At 35.0% G+C, this 20,210-nt stretch overlaps 2 protein-coding genes across 2 annotated transcripts; both read left to right on the forward strand.

The window, feature by feature from the left end:
• The first annotated feature begins 926 nt into the window (after window positions 1-926).
• LOC130748830 (geraniol 8-hydroxylase-like) lies at window positions 927-4,670 on the forward strand. Its single transcript, XM_057602074.1, has 2 exons — window positions 927-1,843; window positions 3,876-4,670. Exons 1-2 carry the CDS (start codon window positions 962-964, stop codon window positions 4,485-4,487), a joined length of 1,494 nt encoding a protein of 497 aa, XP_057458057.1. The 5' UTR covers window positions 927-961; the 3' UTR covers window positions 4,488-4,670.
• Window positions 4,671-16,140: 11,470 nt separating this feature from the next.
• Window positions 16,141-19,427, forward strand: LOC130743120 (geraniol 8-hydroxylase-like). The gene is made up of 2 exons (XM_057595234.1): window positions 16,141-17,187; window positions 18,655-19,427. The coding sequence occupies exons 1-2, from the start codon at window positions 16,297-16,299 to the stop codon at window positions 19,264-19,266; spliced, it is 1,503 nt and encodes a 500-aa protein (XP_057451217.1). The 5' UTR covers window positions 16,141-16,296; the 3' UTR covers window positions 19,267-19,427.
• The last annotated feature ends 783 nt before the right edge of the window (window positions 19,428-20,210 follow it).

Here is a 20,210-nt window from a genome sequence, read left to right on the forward strand (position 1 = left end):
TTCATATTATAATATATATATATATATATATATATATAAGTGGACTTGCTTAATTAACAGTAACTATAAAGTGTTAAATCACTGGTTGCAAGATGTTATTATGCGCATCAAACATATCTTGAGTCAGGATTGGTTTGCTAAATTATATTCATGCATATTTCCCATGATTATGCGCAATTATGTTGTTGATGCTTTGGCACGACAAATTTCAACTGTTGAATCAACATTGTGTTTTTGAAAATTTCATCAATATTCCTTTGTTATTTTTAGTCTAATGTCAAGACTTACCTTGCTTAACTAGTTTCTTTGTAATTTAATTTTCCAAATGAAATTGTTTTTATATATATTGGTGCTTAAATAATTAAAAGTAATATATTATTGATAAAAATGCCAATCATGCGTTACAAAAAATCCGTTTTTAGGAATAGCAAGAATGGAAACATGCATGGCAATTATACCAGCTATGGACTTATGGTTTGACAAAATACAAGTTATGCTCAACCAAATATTGGACTTTTCAGATTGAACCAAAAAATAAATATAGGTCTTTTCAGGCAATGATATTAGTTCTTGCGGTTTTCGTTGATCAAACTTTTGTAATCCTTATCGTTTTCATACATAAAAATTTATAAACGTTGTTTATCTCAGATGTTGATATTGACATATTCATTTATATAGACGAGGGACTTATTCATTTATCAAAAATAAATACCATTAAGGGGCAGAGCCGCCTCCTGGCCCCACTAAATTTTTAAATACTACACCTATAATATATACTTAGTTGGATATAAAAGGGGCTCATTATGAGAGAAAGCAACTAGAGAAGATGAGTACGAAAAAAAATGGATTTTATTTATTTGGTATAATAGAAAAATAAAATATGAGAAGAAAAAATGATGAGTGTCTCTGAGCACTATATAACTGCCCCCGGTAACACTCGTAATTTGTCCTAAAACACAAGATGGAGTTCCTAAGTTCCCTCCTCCTCCTTGGGTTGACATTCATTCTCACACAAGCTCTGTATTCAAGAATCACAAAAACAAACTACAAGCTCCCACCAGGACCTTACCCTCTCCCCATTATTGGAAACCTCCTTGCACTTGGTAACAATCCTCACCGATCCTTAACCAAACTCGCCAAGCTTCATGGCCCCATCATGACCCTAAAACTTGGTCAAGTAACCACCATAGTTGTCTCTTCACCTGAAATGGCCAAAGAGGTTCTCCTCACCCACGATAACACCTTGTCGAACCGATCTGTTCCCCAAGCGATTCAAGTTCATGAAACCGACAATCACAGCATGGCCTTCATGCCTGTCTCGCCTCTCTGGCGAGACTTGAGGAAAATAAGCAACGCTCATTCATTCTCGCCCAAGAGTCTTGACGCGAGTCAACACCTCAGGCGTGAGAAGATGCAAGAGCTTCTCCACGATATCCACCGCTACAACGTTGCTGGCGAAGCAATGGATATTGGAAAAGAAGCTTTTAAGACGGGTGTGAATATGATGTCAAACACTGTTTTCTCTGTGGATTTGATCTCTTCTTCTGATTCAGCCGGAGATTTCAAGGATTTGGTGATGAGTATCATGGAAGTTACTGGGACGCCAAATTTGGCTGATTTCTTTCCTGTACTCAGGATGCTTGACCTGCAGGGACTCAAGAGTCGAAACTTTCTTTCTGTTGGGAAGGTCTTAGACATCTTACGTGGTTTGATTGATCAAAGGGTGAAGGTTCGGGAACTCAAAGGTGTTGACACCCACATGGACATGCTGAATTCCTTGCTTAACATTGCTGATCAAGGGAATAGCGTGATGAACAAATTTGAAATTGAACTTTTATCTCTGGTACATATTCTCTCTCCCTTTATATATTTTTCTCTCTAGTTCATTAATGGAAATACTGAAATACATTCATCCATCAAAATTTGTCGAATAGTACTTGCTTTCGGCTATGTTTGACATGCTATTTCAGTTAGCTTATAACTTATTTGACTAGCTTAAAAGCTCTATAAAAGTGTTTGGTGAATGAGCTTATTTCAGTAGCTTTAAGCTGTAAGCTATAAACTATCTCAGGTAGCTTAAAGCTTAAAGCTTATAGCTTATTAAATATATTCTCATTTTTATCCTTATTATTTTATTAAAATTTCACCATTAGCCTTATATGTTTTTACCTAAATCTATTAACTTATCGATTATCATACTTGTCTCATATGCACACTGTTCCCGCACACAAATAAACTTTGGAATAAAATAAATAATTTTATATTATAAATTAATAATTATTTTTTTTATTCTATTTAATTTAATAAAAATATAGAAAATTAAATAAGTAAACATTAATATTATATTTTTAAGATGATAAATAGCTTGAGTGAAATTAAAATATTCAATAATAATTTTAATATTAATGACATATAAGTATTAATGTGAAAATAAAGTAATGTTAAATATAAAAAGAATTATTGAAGTATGTCCTTTTATGTCATTTTATAATTTCAGCTTGTTCAACAACTAGTTTTACCAAACACTTTTGTTCCAATTATGTAGCTTTAATTTTCAGCTTTCAGCTAACTTATCAGCTTTCAGCTTTCAGCTTTCAGCTAACTTTTCAGCTATCAGCTAGCTTTTCAGCTTTCAGCTAGCTTATCAGCTATGCGTGTCAAACATAGCCTTCATTTTTATTTAACAGAGTATTTATTATTTAGTCAGATGATACTTTTTGTTATTTTACTATTTATTTTAAATGTTATTAATAATTTTGTCTAAAGAAGTATTTTTTAGATAGCATCTTTAGCATGATGTTAATGGGGTATAGTGGGATTTATTTTATAAGCCAAATTTTTATGAGTAGATGAAGGATAGAATTTAGAGAAGAATGACTAGTGTGATTATGAAATTATCATTGAGATAAAGTGTAGATTTTAGATAATAATGAAATTGAGTGTCATTATGATAAATCTTCTGGATCACGAGGACTTTGTGTTTATCCCTCTCTTGGATGAGTATATTTTACTCTACAATTTAAATTAGAGTCCGGATTCTTGTACCACATTTTTATCTGTTTAATTTTCTCTTCTTATCACATTACATCATATACCACGGCTATGTTTGACATGTCATTTCAGCTAGCTTATAGCTTATTTGACTAGCTTAAAGCTTATTTGACTAGCTTAAAAGCTCTTCAAAAGTGTTTGGTGAATGAGCTTATTTCAGTAGCTTAAAGCTTTAAGCTATAAGCTATCTCAGGTAGCTTATAGCTTAAAGCTTATAGCTTATTAAATTTATTCTCATTTTTATCCTTATTATTTTATTAAAATTCCACCATTACCCTTATATATTTATAAAAACACTAAACATATTTTCCCCTCACACTTACGTATGCACTTCTCGCCACACCCCTGCGCACCATAAGTATTAAAAATATTATATTAATAAAAATAAGTAAAAATTAATATTATATTTTTAAGATGATAAATAACTTGAGTTAATAAAAATATTTAAAGTGATAATAATTTTAATATTAATATCATATAGGTATTAATGTGAAAATAAAGTAATGTTAAATATAAAAATAATTATACAAGTATGTCTTTTTATGTCATTTTACAATTTCAGCTTGTTTAACAGCTAGTTTTACCAAACACTTTTGTTTCAATCACGTAGCTTTTCAGCTTTCAGCTAGCTTATCAGCTTTCAGCTATCAACTAGCTTATAAGCTTTCAGCTAGCTTATCAGCTAAACATGCCAAACATAGCCCACATCCATTATTTATCTCTTTTTTCTTTCTATAACTGACTCAATGATTATGCTGGTTTTGGAGCAGTGTAATTAATTACTGATTTTCTTACTTGCTCAATGATTGTGATTAAATATACAGACTTTATTTGTTGCTGGGACGGACACAGTTACATCTTCGCTTGAATGGGCAATGACCGAACTACTCCTAAATGAAAATGCAATGTCAAAAACAAAACAAGAGCTTGAGCAAATCATTGGTAAAGGTAAACTTGTTGAGGAATCAGATATTGCTAGGCTTCCTTACTTGCAAGCAGTGATAAAGGAGAGTTTGCGTTTGCACCCTCAAGCCCCTCTTTTAATCCCTAGGAAGGCCAATGCAAATGTGGAAATTGGTGGCTACACAATCCCCAAAGATGCACAAATCTTCGTTAACCAGTGGGCTATTGGCAGAAACTCAAGTGTTTGGGAAAATGCAAATTTATTTTTACCAGAAAGGTTCTTAGGCTCTGATATTGATGTTAAAGGTCACAATTTTAAGTTTATACCATTTGGCTCTGGGCGTCGAATTTGTCTTGGCCTACCACTAGCAATGAGGACCTTGTATTTGATGTTGGGTTCACTAATCAATTGTTTCAACTGGAGCCTTGAAGATGGAACAACCGTAGATAATATGAACATGGATGAGAAATTTGGGCTAACCTTAGTAAAGGCTCAACCACTCAGAGTCATTCCACAGGAAATAAGCAATTAAAAAGGCCAAAATACATTTCACGTTGTGGAATAAAATAGCAGCTGAAGTGTGCACTTGTCAGTCACTTAGGTTGTATACATGTATAATAAATTATAAAGAGTCGCATTGTATGACTTTTTTTTTTAATCCGCATTGTATTACTACTAGTGAAGAAAATAAATAGATGCCATTCTTACCTTCAAAGCATTTCAAATATTTTAATCATCTCTTAAATAATTCAATTAGTTTAGCAACAACCAATTCCTCCATTACTTAATCATACTTTAAATATGTGTTTATGAGTGGCCTTTTGGTTGTATGAAAGGTTCTTGTATGTTTATTATGCGGGATGTATTTATTTACATATATATCATGATATGATAAGGGCACACACGATGTTGGTAAGTTGCAACAAATTAAAATTAAATATTATCAATATTTTTGTTAAAACTATTTTACTATAGTAATTATTTTTTCAAACAACAAAAAAGATATCATTAATAAGTAAATATTGAAGAACATCTCTCTCATGTGAGGTTGGAATGGAATAAATACAAAATCCCACCTATTACCACCCAACATAACAAGCAGAAGAATAGATATGTGAAAAATGTGCTTAAAGCTTTATTCATCTTAATCTTAGATATATATACAAGTGTCTACTGCCTAACACATGCTCATAGCTGTTAACAGCTGGCACTAACTTATCTAATATAACAAAATATATTGAACTTATCTAATTAATTAAAATAGCTGAAGTAGACTCTAATACCCCACAAGTTGGAGAGTGTATCCAATAGTATAGTCAGCAGATCAGCCAACTGAGCTAAAGTAGGAGCTGGAAGCACGTGGAACAACATTGCTTGCAAAGAGATCTATATGTTTCTTTTTGGGACGCCAGAAGATCAAAGAATCTCCAAGGAAAATGCAATACCCTATTAGCGATTTCCTTGTATCTGTGGAAGCAGCTCAATCACTATGACTAAAAGCTTTTAATTATATTGTAGGCTAAAAAGCACTTTTGTTTCTACCCCTCATATTTTTAAATAGTGCACTGCCTATCCCTATGTCAGCCAGACGTTAAAAAACTAACGGAATTAGCTGATTTGACTTTTTTTTTAAAATTTTTTGGACTTGCCACGTGAAAATTACAAATGAAATTAGAAAAATGGGGCATGAGAGATTCAAACTCAACACGTGTAAGTAACAAAACATGCATTTAACCGGTTCAGTTACATATACATAATTGATATATACATCAAGCAAATTTAATTTATACAATTTCCTCGATCATCATCAACTTCATATACTCTTCTTCATCTCTCAAATTCACTCAGGAACCTCTCATGAGAAAGTCGGACTGACGAAGGGGTAGACGATGCACTGTTTAAAAATATGAGGGGTTAGAAACGTCGACAAAAATAGAGTAGGGGCAGAATTTACACAAACTTAAAACATAACGGGCCAAAAATGCTTTTTAGCCTATATTGTAACATGGAAGAAGAAGGAAAGAAAATCCCTTTAACACTGCAGCTTGAAATTGAACATCATATCTGTTGGTGCAGCTAGCCATGTAATTGTTGGACAGCAAAGCTCAAATTAGGCCTGGTAGTTGTCAGATACAATAGCTTCCCAACAAGACGCCTTTAACATGTAGGATCATGTAGAGGAACTCCTTTGGTGAGATGCAACTTGTTTGTCTTAATCATAGGAGTGGTAATTAACAAGGTTTGGCAACCTATAAACCAACATCACTAAGAAGATCTAGAGCATATTTGCGCTGGTAAAGTGAGATACCAGTGTGGGAGCGAGCCACCTCCAAACCAAGGAAGTATTTAAGTGAACTAAGGTATTTGATTTTGAATGTTTTATCCAATTGAGTCAACAGAGTTAATCTCAGCAATGACATTGCCAGCAAGAATGAGCTCATCAACATAAACAAGTAAAGTTGTAAACGATTGACTCTGTTCTGAATGAAAAAATAATGATCTGATTGTGATTGATGATATCCAATAGAGAGCAAAAATAGAGAGAGTTCAGCAAACCATTGTATGCTTGCTTGCTTCAACTCATATAAAGATTTCAATAGACGACAATCTTGATTAGGCTAATTAGAAAATTGAAATCTTTGAGAGAGGCCTCTTTGTTCAAATCCCCATGGAGAAAATCGTTCTTAACATCCAGCTGTTGTAGATGCCAAGCTTGCGTAGATGCCAAGCCTAGAAGTAATAGAATTGTTTTTAACTTGGCAACAAGTAAAAAAGTATCAATGAAGTCAATGCCCTCAACTTGAGTGAACCCTTTGCAACAAATTAAGCCTTGTATCTCTCTATGTTTCCATCAACTTTGTATTTTATTTTATACACCCATTTATATCCAATAGGTTTCTTCCGATGAGGCAAGTCAGTTACCTCCCACGTGTGATTGGCATGAAGTGCATCCAACTCTGCATTCACGGCCTGAATCCAATGTTCAGACTTAGCTGCCTCAGCATAGTAGATGGCTCACTATGTGCTGAAATTGAATGTGTGAAGTGTTTCTAATTTGGAGAAAGATGACCATATGATAAGAATGAGTGTAGATTCTGTAGAGGGTATAAAAGGCTATATGAGGTAGTGAAATTGTTGCATAAAAAATCATTAAGATGAGAAGGTTGCTTTCTTATCCTAGCTAGTAGACCTTCGAGGAGAAGGTATATATAGCAGGAGGAGGTAAAGGAGAGGCAGCAATATCTCTGGATATTCGGGGTGGAGGAGAAGGTGAAAGTTCAGAAGATGGTGGGTATGAATCAGGAAAAATAAGAGTGGTAGTTCTATCTGAACTAGCTGAAGGATTAATGATATGTTCACTGATTCTTAGATCGAAATGCAAAGGTTGTGGTTTAAAAGGGAAGGAGCCTTCATAGTGGATTTTCGTAGAGATCAAAATTTCTCTAGAAATTAAATCTAGCAGAATGTATCCTTTCACTTCAAACTTGTAGGGAAGGAATGTGCACTACCTTACACTTGGATCGAATTTGTGTCTGCCTTGTGATAAAGTAGAAGGAAAGGCCAAACACCCAAAATCTTTCAGATTTTTGTAATCTGCAGACTTTTGATGTAGTAGTTCATAAGGTGTCTTTGTATTGTGTAACGCAAGATGGCAGACTGTTAATCAGATAAAGTCCATGGTTGACTGCATGAGACTAGAATTTGAGTGGGCATGTTGTTTGAAACAGAAGAGACCTAGCAATATTAAGATAAATATGTTGATGCTTCTTTCAGTAACAACATTTTGTTGAGATGTTTCCACACAAGATCATTGATGCACAATTCCTTTTTCATCATAAAAGGATTGGATGAGGAACTCACGTAGTCATACCAAATTTGCTTAATTTGTTTTTCACACCAAGTATTCACCAAGTGAATGAAATTCATGATGCGTATTGATCGATGAATCTAATCAAGTCTTCGAAAAACAGAGTTTGTAGGAGGGGAAATAGTAGAATGCTGGCGGTGAACAACGCTGAGACGGTGTTTGAAGGGCTCTGACGGTTGCTTGCACGTTAGCACTCTTAAGCTTAAGTTAGCAAAGTGATGAGCTCAGAGATAATAATGTGAGAGATATGTGTTACCTTTCAAGGGGAAATGAACCTCTTTATATAGTCTTGCCTGGTACGAGGTTGTTTGACGCCTTCTTTTGTCTGGTGGATGGAAAGGGGGTTGTCTCATTGGTACAGTTAGATCTTTTTGACTGGACACAATCCAACGTCTCTGCGGGTTTGGCGGGTGATGGGTCTCCTCGAGCCTTGAGGCTGAGGCTAGATGTTGAGACCTGATTTCTGATGGGATGGGGTTCTTGGGCAAACCGCGGGATGACTGGGTTAGTATTCGCACTAGGGTGGCCACCTGCTAGTTTCTGCTAAGTCTTTTACTAGGACCGACCCGGACTAGTTGTTGGTGGAGGGGTTACTAGTCCACTACTAGGACTAGTAACTTTCGTAGACGCGTTATCCGCTTGATGGAACTACCAGTCCATTCCTAGGGCAGTGATTCCATCGAAGGGGGTTACTAGTCCTTACTTAGGGATGGTAGATGAGTTATTCCTTGGACGAGATTACTAGTCCATTCCTAGAATAGTGATTCCATTGAAGGGGATTACTAGTTCTTGACTAGGAATGATTGACTAGTCTTCACAGATGGGTTATCCATTGGATGAGGTTACTAGTTCATTCCTAGAAAAGTGGTCCCCCAGCACTGGATTAGTAACACGTAGTCAATGACATGGGCTTTAGTATCACATTAGTTGTTTCCTATTTGAGGATTTGGCGACGATTAGTAACAGTTACGGTTGGTGTTCCGTCGAAGGGGGTTACGAGTCCATTCTTAGAACAGTAGTCCCCCAACACTGCCATTGACGTATTCATTGGCATGGGCTTTAACATCATGAACTATTTCCTACTTCAGGATTTAGCGAGGACTAGTAACAACCGTAGATGGTGTTCCATCGGAATGGGTTACTAGCCCATTCCTAGAACACATATGATGAAAAGAAATAGAAATAAAAGACGAGGCAAATAATTTAATCTCCTGAATCACTAATGATAATAAGAACTGTGTCTGTCATTCCCATTTATGACTTGCACAACTCTAAGACTCAGATTCCACATAAAGATTAGAGGAACCTTGCACAAAAGTCAACTTCAAACTTTTCTTTATTCCCACAACTACAGCGAATTCCACACCCAAGTCTACACAACCACGTGAAATTGCAGCAACCACTACTTTTCATCCTGGTCGCCAAACACAACACCATAACCCCAACCAGATAAAGCTTTGGTTGCATCGACTTTGAGCTGAAGGAAGCTTGTCGGTGGAGAACGTCACACTTGCTTCAGTAGTTGGCGCATTGATAACTCGGGGTTTATTCTATGTTTTTTAGTCCTTCTTGTCTTTTCCTTTTTATTTTTGAGTCATTTATTGATTTTTAAATCAAGTTGACTTCCTTTTAGTGCACCTTTGCATTTGCACTAGTTTAGGTGTTTTTAGTTTATTTATTTGATATTTTAATTAGTTTTTATTAGCTTTAGTTAGAGTTAATTCCTTTGACCAGTTTTGAGCTGAAATTTGAAGAGTTCATGAGTGTTTATTGTCTTTTGGGAGTTTTATTTGCTGAATTGAATGAATGGCTGCTGAATTATTGTGATTAAATGAATGTTTACATGAGTTACATTGGGGGAATGATGGTTTGTTGAAATTCTCTGCAGGTTGGAAGTGTTTTTGATGGCTAATGATGATAATTAAAGATGGAGTAAAGAGTCATGATGATGGGAGAAGGACTTACAATTTGGAAGGAGAATCAGATAGGCCACGCATGTGCGCCATGGAAGCCACGCACATGTGTGGCAGTACTGACGGGAAGTAATCATCGGACCGTAAGGCCAGGCATGTTCGCCGCATAGGCCGTGCACATGCGTGGCAGCACTTACCTCCAACTCTGAAGGCCACGCATGTGGGCTACATAGGCCACGCACATGCGTGGCAGTACTGTAAGATCAAGGTTTGATCAGTGGTTGCATCTCTATGTTTTGATGATTACAATTAAGGTTTGTGATGATGAACAATTGTGGTACCCTAACGTTTGTCTTTTTAAGCTGTGACAAACAGGTTCTGAATCTGACCCAAGCCTATTCGTTCAGAAGAAGAAGAACCAAGGGTTACTAAAAAGAGAGCTCATTATCCTACCATGTTCGTTCTGAACAGTGGCAAATACTTCAGAAGTTCTGAAGATGGAAGCTCTCAAGAAGATCTGAAGAACTCAAGTCAGAAGTTCTGAAGACCAGATGTTCCAGTGGAACGGTCCAGAAGCAGAAGACTCAAGTTCTGAAGACTTGCAAGAAGTTGGTTCTGAAGACCCAAGCTATTCTAGCTCTGACGATCAGAAGTTCTGAGGAACTTGTTCAGAAGCAGAAGTTGCATGGTCAGAAGACTCCAAGCTTCAATCTGACCATGATCAGAAGCTTCACCTACATTCATCTGAAGCTCCTTGATCTCAAGTCAACCGGTGAGAGGACAGGTCGCTATCACAGTACAACATCGTACAAGTCTCAGTCTGTCCGCCACCTACCTTGTACAGCCTAGCAGTCTGATATTACAGAATTGTCACTCCAACGGATAAAACCCTAGCAACGGCTACATCACAAGTCTTGGAGTATATAAAGGCTGAAGAAAGAAGAAAGAAGCTAAGAAACTTTGCTGAAAATATTCAACACATACGAACCATTCTCTTAGCATTATTTCTTCACTATTCTTAAACTTCTGAGTTTACTATTCGCTTGTTAGAAGCACTTATTGTAAACCCGAAACCTTTTACACATTTTGTAAAGTTCATCAAGAGACCAAGGTTGGTCGGATCTTGAGAGGACTGAATCAAGGCTGATTCAGTATTTAGCTAGTCTTAAGAGGATCGGTAGATCAGCTTCTTAAGAGGATACTAGTGAGAAAATCAGTGTATTGTTAGTCACTTAGCAGGTTGCAAAGTGCAGTTGTAACACTCATTGATTTTAGTGGATTGCCTTCATCAGAAGAAGGAAGAAATCACCTTCACAGGTGGACTGGATTAGCTTGAGCTTTTATCTCAAGTGAACCAGGATAAAATACTCGTGTGCTTTACTTCCTATTATTCAGCACTTAGTTTTTATCTTTGAGTTTTGAAAAAGCCTAAAAGTATACCTGAGATTCAAAAACTCTATTCAAACCCCCCCTTTCTAGTGTTTTTCGCACCTTCAAGTACTATTGCTACACACTTGGAATGCCTCATTTCCACGCATGCGCGTAGAGGAGGGTCACGCACATGCGTGGATGACCATTCTGAAGTCTATAAATTCAAATTTTCTCATTTATTTTAGGTATACTATTACTAAACAACACTTAGAAGTTTAGGTTCTTGAAACTTGTGGGAGTCTTTTTGGAACACTGGTTTCAGATTTTTGTTCTTTTAGTTTGCATTATGGATTCCCTAGCCATGCTTGGCTACTTTATCTTTGTACTTTGGGTGAAGTGAACCTTAGTTTTGATTATGTTTTGAACTTCTGAGTTTCTTATATGAATTGAGTTTCCTTTCCATGTATCTTTTCCCTGTTTCAATATCCTCTTGAATGCGCATACAAGTATTTTGCTTTCTTCTTGCACAACGATAGTTTGTAAAGGTTAAGGGATCAAGGATTAGATTGGTTTGTTTTCTATCACTTATGTATAAGGGCAATAACTTATTGTGTTGGACTGAACATATAAACTCAATTCTTCAATTGAATTTACTAGCTAGGCACTAAGGCATTATGTTTGACAAATGAAATTGAATGACTTACTTGATTAAGGTATCAACAGGTAGATGTACAGACTAGAGAATCACGAAAAAATTCATATAAGGACTTGGTTGTAAGAAACATAATTAAGTGAAACTTTGCTCATAGTACTTTTTTTTTTGAATTATAATTCTAGCTTTTGATTACATGTATGTTTTACACAACAAAACTCAAACTTATATTGTTTTCTCTTTAAAGTTCTAAACACTAAACTCATAGAAAAATTTGATAAAAAAATATCCATGTGGTTTGATATCTCTGTATTACTTCTGGAAATCTGTACGCTTGTGGATTAGCTATCATGCACCACCCGTGAAATCCCAACATAATGCAACTGCAAATTGTTGATACTTGCACAACTCTTTGAAAGCATATGAGGCAATGGTAAACGCGTATGGAGCCTTATCCTCAAAACAAGAGATTCTGGGCTCCCCATATATGATAGAATACAACGCAAATATGTTTCGTCACTTCAGTTGGAGCTTTGAGTAAAATTTCAAAAATCCATGTATTAAAGGACCGTGTTTACATTAGGCTCCCGAATGATGCTCAACACGGATAGAAATCAAACTCTTCTACTCCACTCACAACCTCGGAAAATGTGGTCCATAGTCTCCTCTATACCCTCACAACGTGGGAACCATATCGGGCAACCCACCCCTATATTCCAAAGCCTTCTCCGAGCTGGAATGACAGGGGTAAAATCTTAAGCTTTCAAGAGTACTTTCACAAGGAGGTAGAGGGCACTAGTGACGAACTTGGCACAATTTCCAACACAGGCCATGACTGCTAATATATTGTGAAATGTAATTAATTTCCATAAACGGTAATATAGACTGATTGTTATAAAATTTGGCAATTTTTTAATAATACTAGCAAGTTTTCCGTGTACAAATATTAAATTTTTAATTTTATGTAAAATAATTTTGATATTTTTACTTAAATGCACTTTTAATCCCTATACTATTAGGTTTGGATGGGTTTAGTCGTCTTACCTTCAATTGCATGATTTCGTTCCCCTTACTATTGTCTTTGGGTGATTTTAATCCTTTAATTTTCAATTGCATGATTTTAATCCCTATATTTATTGAGATAAGCAAATCAAATCTCTTTGTTAAATTACCATATAATTTGTAATGAAAATTTCACACATGGTTAGATACATCATCTTAAATGACATACGATACTCACACATTATCTTCTGAGCAATGCTATGTAGCCCGAGAAAGTATGCACGAAAGTCATTTAGTGGCGGTTTTGAACCGCCACAAAATTACAACTGCCAAAAGAAAAAGAAAGGTTACGGTTTCTGACGGTTTAAAACCGCCAAAAAATGCTTCGTGCGTGGTGCACGAGATCCCACGTTATGCCCCACAACATTTTCCTTATCTTCTCCATGGTCGGGTATCACTCTAACGTCCGCTTCATGATCTAGAAATCTTGCCAGCTTTGCCCGGGTTCAATTTTCACTTCCAGGAATAAACCAATATGCTCTAAAATCGCAATTTTATTGGATACATTTACATGAATTTCCAAAAAAAGCTTGAGAATATCCCTCTACATAAATTATCCACTAAGGCCACAACATCAACCAAACAAATATTATAAAAAAGTTACTAATATTCATGACCTTAGTACTTTTTTCAACACTTTATATTTTATTGATTACAATTTATCTAGGTTTTACTAAATTTAAAGTGAGATTCACAGTTTTAGTGAACTCCATATAAATTTTAAGTTTTTTTTAAGTAAGCCAAAATTCATATATATGGGAGTATTATGGGTACTCCAACCATTAACAAAAGGGAAAGATGTTAGCAAAAGTACCAACTTCTGAATAATACAACATGAGGAAAAAGCTCACGTAGGAGCTATCCAAATCCCACACAAACAGATACTAACAGAACAGAACAAGTTCCCCACTAAATATCCATATAAGTTTTAAGTTTTTAACCAAAAAACAATAGTGTTGAAAAGAAAATGCAGATAAAGTGTTGTTAGCATTTTTCTTACAAAAATGCTTGTTGGACAGGATTGATTATATTATCGATTGATTTGTTTAAAACATAACTCAAATCCAAGCTTTATTGGATTGATTATATTATCGATTAATTAGTTGAAAATGTATGCTGACAAAAAAAAATGCAAACCATAACTAATGAAATATTAATCGATACACCAAGTGGCACGAGATGACATTGTGCACAACGGCACACCAAGTGCATTGTAAAAGATATTTTATTTTATTTTATGTTTTATTCGGTAACTTCCCATGACTGCTAATTATAAAGACCATTCTCATTATAGTTAAAATAAATAATCATGCTTTGCTTGGTGTGTTATACTGGTCTCGTCCCTTATCCTATATAGTATTACTGATTTAAATATTATGCAAATCTCAATTAACTTTATCATTGTTTGATTTTCTTCTTGATTAGGTAATTGATCTATTTGATTGATCACGTCGTTGATTTATTTGAAAGGTATATATGATGACTGATGAGTACTTAAAATTTTAAGAAATTTCCTATAAAAGTTGATTGCTAGCTGCACATGTTGACTTTTGATCCATTCAGTTCACACAATATTTCCTCTTCTTTGAAGAAATTGATAGAAGAGTCATGTAATTTTTCAATTATCAGCTTTCAACTAATATATACGTTTTCAATTTTTATTAATTACCATTTAAAATATTTTGATTTAGTTCAAATTATTTATATCATCTCCATAGTATAACATTAATATTTTTTTTTCACATTTTTAATAATTTAAATAACTTAAATAAATAAATATTTTAATTTAATAAAGTAAGCTTATATTTGTTTAAGTTAATTTTAAAAAATTTACATTAACAATTAAATAGTAATTTGGTGTGTAATATGGATGAAGCTACCGTGAAGGGTACGAATTTAGAAAAGGAGAGCAATAGAAGAGACATTTGGCGATAAGTCTGCGCTTGTTTGGAGAGATCATCATAAATGATTAAAGTGTGGCGTTCACGGTACATAAAAAATTCAGCGAGAGCTGCTCCTGTATAAGGAGCGAGATATTGCAATGTAGCTGGAGAATCTGCCATTTCAGCATTTTAAAATAATAGTAACTCGGTCAAGTGTTTTTATAAATATAAAAATGGTAATGTTAGAATTTTATTAAAATGATAAGGATAACGAATAAATTCAATAAGCTTTAAACTATCTTAGATAGCTTATTAAAAAAACTTTAAGCTACTGCATTACCAAATAGTTTTTAAGAGTTTTTAAGCTAGTCAAATAACTGAATAAGTTTTAATCATTTTCTCACCTATCACCTTTTATATTGACCAAACCACAACTTTTCTCAATCTACTATATTCTTCTCTATTCTATTCACGATGGTATTTATATTGTTTGTTATTACCGGAAGATAATAAATAAGAGTATTTTACTCAAATATTAATATAATATTTAATTATTGTGAACTTATTTTTTATATCACTTTAAACAACAATTTTTAACCGGAGGTTATCCAAGTTTTAATTAATCATTTTTAAACTAAGTCTTAACTAATCAATCATTTTTTATTGAATATGTTACTGATCTATTTGATTGATTCAAGACGTTGATTTTTTATATAGTAGTTATAAAGTCTTCTTTAGAGAAAATAGAAATAAAGTCATTTATTGCTTTTTTCAAGATGTCACACAAAAAAGTCGTCTGTTGAAGATGTTGATATTCATTTGAATAGACGAAGGACTATGTTTTTGTCTATTTATGTTTTCTTTATTTTGAATTGGGTTGTGACACCTATTTGTATTTTTGTCCGACTAATGAAATTATAACATATGAAGTCGGATAAGAGCAAGATGCAAAGGATGCCCCCAAGAATTGCAAGAATGGTACTTTCAATCAATCACAATTGAGTAATACTATATAGTTAATTAATGAGAAATAGCTCCTCTACTTTGCGGATGACTATCGTGACACTCTCTTTATAAGGCGCTAGTGTGTGGTCATTTTTTCTTTCTTTAAGCTGTTTTGTACAACAACAACAAAAAAATTAATGAGAACAAATGGACATTCAACACTGCAATTTTAATGTTAAATAATGTGACATGCACAATTTTATTCATGAAAGAGGCGAAGATTTAGATCCTATAAAAAGGGCCAATGGATTTGAACACTATCATTGCCTCCAAATAGAGCACGTACGTTTGTCATATCTACTACAGAATAACATATGGATCCAAGGACAGATGCAAATGCAAGTAGACCATTAGGGGATAGCTGCCTTCTGCCCCATAAATTTTTAAATATTACACCTATAGTATTCATAGTCGGGATATAAAAGGGTCTCATTAGCTGTTTTGTATGGTTTAGGAGAGAAAGTGATAAAATATGAGTAAACAAAACTGATGTGGTGTCTCTTGATTTAATTTTAAAAAGCTTAGTGGATCTGAACACTATTTAATTGCCCCCCCGGTAACGCTCCAAATTTGTCCTAAAACACAAGATGGAGTACCTAAGTTCCATCCTCCTCCTTGTGTTGACATTCATTCTCACACAAGCTGTGTATTCAAGAATCACAGGCAGCACCAAACCAAAGTACAAGCTTCCACCAGGACCATACCCTCTCCCCATCATTGGAAACATCCTTTCACTTGGCCAAAAGCCCCACAAGTCCTTAGCCAAACTCGCCAAGGTTCATGGCCCCATCATGAGCCTAAAGCTTGGTCAAGTAACCACCATAGTTATCTCTTCACCTGACATGGCCAAAGAAGTTCTCCTCACCCACGATAACTCTTTGTCGAACCGAGTCATTCCGCAAGCACTTGAAGTCCACGATCTCCACAAACACAGCATAACTTTCCAACCGATTTCGCCTCTATGGCGAAACCTGCGGAAGATATGCAAGGACCAGTTGTTCTCCAACAAGAGTCTCGATACGAGTCAAGATCTCAGACGAGAAAAGATGAGGGAGCTCGTTGATGAGATCCACTGTTGCGGCCTGGCTGGCGAGGTGGTGGACCTCGGGAAAATAACTTTTAAAACAGCGATAAACATGTTGTCGAACACGGTTTTCTCGGTGGATTTGGTTCACTCTCAAGGTTCAGCTGGGGATTTCAGGGAGACGGTGATGAGGCTGTTGGAAGATACTGGGAAGCCAAACATGGCTGATTTCTTCCCTGCATTGAGGAGGCTTGACCCGCAGGGTATCAAGAGTCGAAACTCTTTTTCCATTGGGAAGATGTTGGAGATCTTAGGTGGTTTGATTGATCAACGGGTGAAGCTTCGACAACTCCAAGGTTTTGACAACAACATGGACATGTTAAATACCTTGCTTAACATTGCTCATGGGAACAACCAAGACATGAATCCAGCTGAAATTGGACATCTATCTGTGGTATATATATGCTCTCTCTCTCTCTCTCTCTCTCTCTCTCTCTCTCTCTCTCTCTCTCTCTCTCTCTCTCTCTCTCTCTCTCTCTCTCTCTCTCTCTCTCTCTCTCTCTCTCTCTCTCTCTCATAAAAATGTTTTAACACTCCAAACACACTCATACCTAGTGAGATATAGGAAAAAAAAAGAAAAAAGTAAAAGATTCAATGCTTCTCTCTCTCTCTCTTGAATAAAAATGTTTTAACACTCCAAACACACTCATACCTAGTGAGATATAGGAAAAAAAGAGAAAAAAGTAAAAGATTCAATGCTAAGAAAATCAGATCGGGAACTAGTGGGCTGACCGATTGGGTCTCATGAAATTAAAGAACCAGCTGATATCAAAATTGGAATGATCCTTTCAAGAACCGGTTGAATCAGTGGATACTGATCTAGAAAACTGAGTTGAACCGGCCAATATTTATTTTTGCTTTTTTTTTCATATATAAATTTGAAATAATATTTCTAACCATTTATTATTTGTCTTTATCATATAAATTATATAAGGCAAATAATCTATGATAAGTTGATAACTTACAATCTAAATCTCTTAATATATTGCGTAAATATATTACATATTATAATAAATAATAATGTTATTATTATTCAATTACTATTGGTTCAACCGCTGTTTGATCTTAGTTAAACATTTGTACCTTGAACCATTGCCTCGATCTGTGCCATGATAGGTCTGGATGTCCTAAACATTGAAAAGATATTATGTGTGATTTGATAGGAAATGAACAAAGAGATAGAAACAAAAATTGAGTGAAAATGATATGGAAGATAAATATAAGTGTAAATGAATCAAAACTCCTTTTTATTTCTCTTGTTCATTCTATTATACTCATGAATTTTGTCTACTGCGAGTTATCTTGCACATTGACTTACTCCGCGGTGTGCTGACCTGCGCGAAATGACATGTTATGCAGGGCAAATTCACAAGTCGTGATAGTCTAGCTCACTCTGCCTTCTTTGACGGGTTGGCAGCTCTAACCCACTTTGCCACCCCTGCTAATAGTTAGTCGGAAAGTTTAATGTTGTAGTTCGAATTGTATTTGCAACTAACAACACGATTAGTTTTTCTCTTTTTATATATAGTTAATATATGTTATAAAGTTTCATTCATTTAAACCCTACGTTCTCCTTTATTTTATTTTTACTCAATTTCTCTTTGTATTTTTTTTTATCACATCATCTCTTATTTCTTCCTCTTTTATTCTCATATCTCTTTAGATATGAGTATATTTGGGGTGTCAATTAATTTTTTTCCTATGTTAGGATAAGTACTATTCTTCTATGATATTTATGAGTTATGTGTAAATTTCTTATTGTGTATGAACCTTGGATTTTAATTACCTATAGGTTCTTCTAGTTTTGAAGTAGTGTAATTACTAATTTTCTTACTTGCTCAATGATTGTGGTTTAATATAGACTTTATTTGCTGCCGGAACGGACACAATTACATCTACACTAGAATGGGCAATGGCAGAACTACTCCGAAATGAAAATGCAATGTCAAAAGTAAAACAAGAGATGGAGCAAATCATTGGCAAAGGTAAACTTGTTGAGGAATCAGATGTTGCTAGGCTTCCTTATTTGCAAGCAGTGTTAAAGGAGACTTTCCGTTTGCATCCTCTAGTCCCACTTTTAATCCCTCGGAAGGCCAATGAAACTGTGGAAATTAGTGGCTACACAATCCCCAAAGATGCAACCATCCTAGTTAATCAGTGGGCTATGGGAAGAAACTCAAGCGTTTGGGAAAATGCAGAGTTGTTTTCACCAGAAAGGTTCGTAGGCTCTGAAATTGATATCAAAGGCCACCATTATCAGCTTACACCATTTGGTGGTGGGCGTCGAATTTGTCTTGGCATGCCACTAGCAATAAGGACATTGTATTTGATGTTGGGCTCATTGATCAATTGCTTCAACTGGAGACTTGAAGATGGATTGACCATAGATGATATTGACATGGAAGACAAATTTGGGCTAACCTTAGTAAAGGCTCAACCAATGAGACTCATTCCACATAAAATAAGCAATTAAAATATTAAAAAAGTTTCACATTATGGAATATAATAAAGTAGCGGCTCAAGTGTTTCAGTCACTTAGACTATATATGTATAAACTATAAAGAGCCATATTGTGATGTATGCAGTGTATGATTAGTGAAGAAAATAAATAAATAATGTCCTTCATACCCTAAACCTACCAAAGTATTTCAAATATTTTAATAATCTCTATAACAATTCCACTATTTTAGTGATAAGGGAAATTTACTTTTTTTTTTGAAAGCTAAATTGAATATATATAGATAATAGCACGGGGTGCTAAAAGCCCATGAGTACAAAAGAAAACAGAAATGGTGTAGAACCGGACCACTGCAGAGCAGAGAAACAGGGGAAAAGAAGGAAGAAAAACGAAAGACAAAGGCTCCATCTCCCAAGTCCAAAGCCAAACAAGAGTTAAGCCAAAAGCCAGCCACTGAAAGCCTACAGATAGAGCTTTTGAAACTAAGCCAGATAGACAGTGGCAACCACTATAAAACGCTGAAACAGCCGCCAAACACCAGTGCAGTCAAAGTGCAAAGCCACATAGAGCTGGACTACTAATGTCGTTCAATAGTTTTAATAATCAGGTAATGAGTTTCACAAGTGATTGATTGTTTGTTTATTGAACATGAAAGTAAACAAAAGCAAATGTATTTGATAGAGTAACAACATGAACGAGAACTTGTTGGAATTAAAGTTCATTGATTGACCTTCGGATATTTCATTAATTCAAGGCTTAATACATCAGAAGGCCCCTAAAATTGTAGGAATCAATTTCAGGGCCTGTAAAAATTTCGCATCAAATTGGGTCTCTAAGAAATTTTTTTAATTCAATTAAGGTCAAATGCTGCCAGACTTCAATTTTGTCCTAGTCATCAATTACACGTGGCTTTTATATATTTTTTTTAATTAAAAAATTAAAAAAAATTATTACAACTC

Source organism: Lotus japonicus, chromosome 3, assembly GCF_012489685.1.
Source record: "Lotus japonicus ecotype B-129 chromosome 3, LjGifu_v1.2".
Lineage (NCBI taxonomy): Eukaryota > Viridiplantae > Streptophyta > Magnoliopsida > Fabales > Fabaceae > Lotus > Lotus japonicus.

What these genes read in the sequence shown, in the direction of transcription:
- LOC130748830 (XM_057602074.1), top strand. Translation starts at nt 962, where the DNA reads ATGGAGTTCCTAAGTTCCCTCCTCCTCCTTGGGTTGACATTCATTCTC. An exon ending in AAATTGAACTTTTATCTCTG is followed by an intron (nt 1,844 to 3,875) that starts GTACATATTCTC and finishes TTAAATATACAG; the next exon opens with ACTTTATTTGTTGCTGGGAC.
- LOC130743120 (XM_057595234.1), top strand. Translation starts at nt 16,297, where the DNA reads ATGGAGTACCTAAGTTCCATCCTCCTCCTTGTGTTGACATTCATTCTC. An exon ending in AAATTGGACATCTATCTGTG is followed by an intron (nt 17,188 to 18,654) that starts GTATATATATGC and finishes GGTTTAATATAG; the next exon opens with ACTTTATTTGCTGCCGGAAC.